We start from the raw sequence: 7238 nt of genomic DNA on the forward strand, positions 1-7238 counted from the left end.
CAGAAGGGAGAGAACACGTAGACGTTGCGAGAAAGAGAAAAATAAAGAGCAATAGAAGCACAGTTCGACGAGTCTTCGTCTTTCGTTGGAACGATAATCGGAACTGGTACGGATCGGCAGAAAAGAAACGAGGGTAGGAGGTCGACCGGACGTCTCCCCCGTGACGGTATCTGCTCAAAAATACGCGGAATTTATCGACTCGAGACCAAATAGTCACTATGATTAATCGACCATTCCGATAACGGTCACCCTTTTTATTGTCGTGCAATCGGTTTTCATCTTTCCGTCAAATTGTTTTGCACACTTGTTATATGGATCGAAACGAAATATCGCTACTTGAATCACGACCACGTTCACCGTGCACGTACCGGACGCGACAATACGGTGACTCTAGAGCAAGGTGGATTCGAGACGCATGAATGAGAACAGGAAGCATGTGATAATAATCTGACGACGATGACGATAGATCGTAACGAAATTCCGATTTGCTATGCGTAGCGGAATCGTTGAAGCACCGTCGCGGTTGCCTTCCACGAATCCGATAGGCAGAAAGAGAGAGAGAGAAAGAGAGGGATAGATAGGCTGTACGGCTGGCTCCGTTCGGTTCTTCTGTACCGAGAAAGTAAGAAAGAGATCGTGTGATCTCGCTTTATGCGAGCCCCTTCTCCCGACTTCCACTGGTGTAGCTACACACGAGTTCGTTTACCACCAGCAGGCCAGCATGACCTCTCCCTCCTTCAACTCTTCTTCTTCTTCTTCCTCCTCCTCCTCCTCCGCCTACTCTTCCAGCATCTTTTACCCCTCTCTCGATCTGTCTTCTTATCGTTCCTCTCCTCTAATCCGTGAAATCTGGAACAAGAACCGCGTGGCGAGGCTGGCCGGTACCAGTGACACCGAGGAACTCGGTACCAACGGAGGTCTCTTCTTCGAGAAACATCCACCGATTTCGGTTCCATTACACGATCATACGAGCGTTACTGCGATCATCCGGATATATATATATATATATATATATATATATACATACGTAGCCTGGAACCTGAACCATCGAGAAATCCATGCGAAGACACCGAACAACCACCGGTTCACCATCCATTAAAGGATATCGCACATCGAACATACACAATATTCACCGTGAGAGGCGATACAGACTGAAAAAGACTGCTCCATACCGACGTGTCAGAAGAGACACATACACAGAGACTGACATTGCTCCGGGACCATCAACCACCCGTGGACCAACGTAGAGTGGGAAAACACGTGGCTGTCAAGCGGCGGAGAATGCCGCAAAACCGACCGTGATCGATTCACGAGAGAGGCTAAAGAATCCTTGGTTTATCGCGTACACCGCGAAACCGTACCGTTAACGGAATAAAACGTTTCCTTACAACAGACGGCGTCACAAATTCAACGTCGCCGTTCGGTTGCGTTCTATCAGAGGTAACGAACGTCATCCATAATGTCGAGAGGCTGCACGACGATGCCGTTAAGACACGGCCGAGCGAAGAGGATGGTTCTGTTGGGCTTGGTCCTACTCGCGCTTCTGGACACTGTGACCGGTATACCGTACAAGAGATCGTTGTTACGGCTGTGCTCGAAGAGTCTCAGCGACGCCCTGTACCTTACGTGCAAAGGACGTGGATACAACGAGCCGTTCTCGTACAGTGGCGAGGACGATCCGCAGGACACGGACGGGCCGGGGCTGGCGGAGGAGTGCTGTTACCGTCAGTGCTCTTATACCCAGCTAGAACAGTACTGCAAGCCGAGCAATTCTAGTCCCGTGGACGCCGTGTGAGTGGATGTTAGTTTCTCCATTTTTTTTACTTCTTACGTTTTATCTATCACCTTTAACACACACACGCACACACACACATACAAGGATCTGGTTATTGAACGCTTACTGCACTTTTTCCTCGGTTATTACGGAACATGCCCTGTATTGGGTCCGTCAATGGAACTACGATTCGATAGTAATTGGTAATAATTAGTGGACAATCTACCATTCTTGATATATTATTCACGGGTGTCGGAGTGAACGTCAGTTTTTTTTTTTTTACTTACTGCACGTTTCTCTCAGTTATTACTTAAATTTCTGATTCGGTTATTACGGTACGTCCTCTGTACTGGGTCAGTAGATATAGATGGATTGGGTCAGACGCCAGGTTTCCCTTCAGAATTTCGCGACCCTTGTTGATCCAATGGGTCTTCGATTCGATAACAATTGGTAACAATCGGTGGACTTTCTACCTTCCTCGATATATTACTCACGGGTGTCGGTGCAGGGAGGTGAAATTGCAAAGGTCAACGGTACCCCGATTATGGTCACTTACCTCTGACTCTGTTAACCTTTCCAATAACACCAGCCTCGAGTCAGGCAATTAATCTCGGGAGTACGTCTGCCCCGTGTCTCTCGTTCCCCTCTAGCCATGCTGTCTTTTGTTTCTTTCATTTTTTTCTTTTATTTCTTGCCACGGATTTAGCTCGTGGCTCGTGAGGATCGTTTAAGAAACGATCCCCCTCCTGCCTCTGATAGGACAGATTTAATCGTTTGATCGTATCGCTCGTTATCTCGCTACGAACTTTTATTATGCAAGCTCTCGTATCCCGATTGTTACGCGGTGTTTTTCCATCGTTCGTTAATGCAATTTTACCAGTCCGTGAAATTAATTCGCGGGAAAGATCGTAGGACGAAGCTCGTTGTCGGAATACGAAAAGATTGCATAAACGGTCGACCAGTGCGAGGTAATGCGGCTGAAGCTTTAGGACGACGTTGGTGGTGGTGCCGATAGAATTTCTTCTGACTTGCTCGACTTCGTTGATACCTGGATCACGGTTCTCGCAGATATTGAAGAGGGATATTGAATGAGTCCAAAAAAGTGACGAGGATTACTGTTCGAAAATTTACGCTGTCAAACACTGTGTCGAGAAACATAGCTCGAGTGTGCATAATCGTAAACTAGCACAGAATGGAAGCACATGTAAAATTATTACGTGTTAGATAGATACAGATTTCTTATTTATTTACAAAAAACTCTTCTCGAAGATATTTCCCATCATTTTATACAAACATACGTAATTTCTCAGACAGTTGACTAATCCCCTAGAATTAATTGTGAGACTCACGAATATAATTTGTACGCCTAATAATTCTCCATACTTCCTGAAAGTTGCTTCTTCGCTCTGTCTACACTACGGAAATTAACACGAAGCTCGACGAACTACAGGTCTCGTTTACCATTTCCCATCCACGTTCACTGGGACCACTCGACAGTCACAGCAAGAAACGTAGCAATCGCGTTCCTAAGATTTTATAGATTCATCTATCACCGGATAAGCGAATATGTCCATCGAAATCTCACGAAAAATCTGAAACGATCACGTGCAAGGAAACCGCGAAAAACCACCTATTTACGCGGGCGATTTCTCGAACCGTGGCCGTGCGAGCTGATCCCTGCAATCAACAACTTGTTATTCTTTCGTTCGCCTCGATATAGAAGGCGGCATCGTCGTGGTGGACTTTTACCTCTTCGATAGTAGGTGGTTTACACCAGAGTGGCGAGTTATTAGCCAGTTAATTGTGGCCGCGAACAGTGAGGCCAGCAACCACGCAGCGAAGAACCAGCGCGATGAAAACCGGAACAACGGCGCTACGAACGGTCCGAGCGCTCGCGGCGGGCACATTATCGGCCGCGTGACGATAATCTTTGTCACTTTTCCTAAAGTTCACGGTTGCGTGCGGTGGCCTCATGCAGGAAGGTTAGTCCGAAGTACTAGGACGATCCCGATCTCCTATCTCTTCTCCGCCTCGTTTTTCCCCCCTTTCTATCCTCCTTTCGTTCCCGTTTCGTCGGTTTCGACGGATTTACGGTTACACGTCGCGAATATATATTTATTTATTTATATATATCAGCACCGTAACCAGACGTCGTTCAGGCGCGTCGCCATTTTGGTCTTTTATTTTTCTTCGTAATTTTCGACTGGTTTCGAGCGTATCGGGCTGGTTAACGGATTGTTTACCGTCGATTATTTTGCACGATAGACACGTGAATCATCCAGGAATATTTGGCCGTTTCACGTGACACGTAAACATCAACAACCACTTGTTAGGTTGATGATGCAAGTTATTGGGGTATAGGGATCGTCGATTCCGGTTCTTCGGAAGATTGATTTATTTGGGTAACAGGTCACTGTCATCTGTAATGTGTATATTAACGGCCAGAAGTGTGGGACCAGGTGTGGTAAAGAAAGACAGGGGAATTTTTTGTAAAAAAAGCGGGGAAATTGTTCTACAAAGAGTTACTAAAGGTACCGTGTTAAAAATGATGGAAAGTGATTTGTATGTTTACTGATTCTGTAACTTTTATTTGTTACTGTTCCCATCGAACGTGAACTCTGTTCCCACACTTTTGGCCGTTAGTGTATGTGTTATGTACGACAGTGATTTGTTACTCAAGGGATCTTTTGAAGAATCGAATCAGAATTGAACATCCCTAGTTTAGGGCTATATAACCGACATTATACATCTTTTCGATGAGTCCACTATTAGCTCGACATTAGGTCTGTGTTTGACGGTTCTTGGTTCGACAACAGTTATATCATAGGGTTCATTGACTCGTCGGGAAAGTCACTCTGGAATACACGTGTCGTAGTTTGAATAGAACGTTTAAAAATTCTGTGGAAATAGAGAACCGTTCGTCAGTGTTTGCAAAATGTACCGACATGATGGTTAAAGTATTTTGGTTGTTAGGTTATTGTTACCTAAAGAAACTCGTTTTTACCCTAGTTAGATCCTTTTCAACGATGAACAAATCGTTTCGGAATAACAGATTGAGTAGTTTAATACTCAGAATAATACTGTTCAACGAAATAATACGTTTCATGTTTCGAAAGTAAAATCGATAGGTATATTATCTTCGAGGGTTGAATTTAATACTTCCAGCCACGATTTAACCACGTGTGCCTCCACGATGATATACGCAATCTGATGCACGTCACTTTAAAATTCCAGTGTGTCTTACGCTATCAAGCTTTTTGTTTATACGAAACATTATATAACCGATCGAAGAATTCCAAGCGAACTATTACAAGATCATTGTCATCCGAATTGTTGATAGCTAACACTAACATTAAGTTGGTAGATAGAAGAAGCTTGTATCGCACAAAACAAACTTGTACCTAGCTATTGTAGACTAACAAGAAGTAGTCTTCAAGATGCACTAATTTGTATCTTTGAATACACTAACTCTGCAACAATCTTGATTTCCTCAAATTTAGTCTTTTCCGAACAGATCGAAATATGTTGCCTTTAAAATCTATAAATTAAATTCTGTAAAAAAAAAAAGCGTTCAGGTGAACCAGACTGCGTCACACTTTATACTTTACCCTAGTGTCATCTGTTTGGCGTTGTGCTCATGGAAGTTCCATTTTTTTTCTTTCAGAAGGAAGAAGCCGGTCTGGATAGTAAATTCAGCGAATCCCTCCGTCAGGCCGGAAACGTCGTCGGAGGAGAGATCGAGATCTGCTATCGACTACGTCGCCGGCACGATTAAGTGTAGGATCCACGGGTTGAAAGGGGCACGGAAGAAGGGAACTAACCTGAATCGCGACGATGTCGTTGGCTGCGATGGCAAAGGCTCGATGAAGAGGCATCGCAGCGGCCATTGCGTGTGTCGACATCGACGACCGAAGCGTCGACGTCTTGGCAAGGTGGTTATCTTCATTAACAATTACAGTCCGCAACACTTTCGCCATTTTTCATCTAACCCAAATGCTCCATTAAGCTTCTCTGGCATCAAACTATAATTCTCAAACTTTTACATTGTTCTGGGGAGATTTTTGTTAAACTCTTAAATATCGACTGCTTAATGATTGTTGGTCTGTTTCGTTAAATAATATTTGGTATTTATTCATTAGTATAAGTATGTAATTATACGGTAACGAACGGAAATCTTGGGTCAAAGCGAGCACATTTTGATAGTAAAGAGGTCGAATATAACATTGTAAAATTTTACGTTTTGGAGACATTTAAATTGGTCTTTTCTCCTGACGATTAAGTTGAGGATTGTTTAATAAAAATTCAACTTTTGAAAACTTTTTAACTTCTCTTCTTCTAACGGTAAAGGGTTTGAAAAATGCTTACTCAGAATTATAGTTTGCAGATTTCGTTAATGTTTGTGGCAGAGTGTCCTTTAACACTAGAATCGTTCATTAAATTTCTATTTAGAATATCTAAGCATTAACAGTCGTTTGAACTATGAAAAGTCTACAGGCAATACGAAATGCACACGAACTATATGATTACTCACAAGAAACTGTTCTAAATAGAATTGACTATAAATTAACTCTACTCATCACTCTCTCCATCCATCATTCAACATTTAACACGTCCAGTACAATCATCCATCTTAAAAAAAAAGAAATCAGAATAATATTTAACACGATCCTCTTTTCTATCATTCCAGATATTAGAAAGAACATTGGCCGATAGATCTTCGAGGAGCGAAGCTGTAAGCGCGCCAGCGTCAACGAACAAGGGTTCGCCGTTCCCTTAACACACTAACATCCGGTTCGAGTGGTTAGAACGAGATGAGAAAACGCTCCCGTGGAGTCACACGAAACAATCGTACTGACAGTTTCTTGCCTCTCTCTCCTTTGCGAGCCTGAAGACACCTTGCGTCCCGTAGACTGAAACGAAACGATCACGTGTCGAGAGAGACGAACAACAGAGACGAGGCAACGGTATGAATGGCGGTCAAGACCAAGAGTAGCCGGAAGTGGTCGCAAGCAATTAATCAATAAGACGTCTAGTCCCATGAAACAGTGATAATTGGTCGTTATATTAACGGTTAGAGCAGACGAACATGCTTCGTTGTTCGATGGTCGTCATCCCTTCCGAATCCAATGGGACATGCGACACGCTGAATGAAGAAGAAGAAGACTTTAGAACGAATGAAAAATTTAGGGAGAGATTTTTTGTTTCATTTATACATTCGCGTAATTGCCCGAGGCGACGGGACATCGGTTGCCTGTTTCTAGAAGAAGAGGAGACTGGTCCTTAAATAATTGTTTTATTCTGTTTTTTTTTTTTTTTTAATATTATTATTATTGGACGAGTCGCGCACGAGCGAGTTGCGTCGAGTTTTTTGCGACAGGATCCGATCGGAGAATGAAATTCGAACGATCCGAGCCCGATAATAAAGTCGCGCGATCTCTTAGAGAAAGACTTAAAGACAAAAGTG

The 7238-nt window shown here is 43.4% G+C and overlaps 1 protein-coding gene across 1 annotated transcript; it reads left to right on the plus strand.

The window, feature by feature from the left end:
* The first annotated feature begins 1459 nt into the window (after positions 1-1459).
* On the plus strand, positions 1460-6551 carry LOC107185927. The gene is made up of 3 exons (XM_015573704.1): positions 1460-1791; positions 5442-5706; positions 6462-6551. The coding sequence occupies exons 1-3, from the start codon at positions 1460-1462 to the stop codon at positions 6549-6551; spliced, it is 687 nt and encodes a 228-aa protein (XP_015429190.1).
* Positions 6552-7238: the final 687 nt, after the last annotated feature.

Source organism: Dufourea novaeangliae, unplaced genomic scaffold, assembly GCF_001272555.1.
Source record: "Dufourea novaeangliae isolate 0120121106 unplaced genomic scaffold, ASM127255v1 scaffold54, whole genome shotgun sequence".
NCBI classification, from domain to species: domain Eukaryota; kingdom Metazoa; phylum Arthropoda; class Insecta; order Hymenoptera; family Halictidae; genus Dufourea; species Dufourea novaeangliae.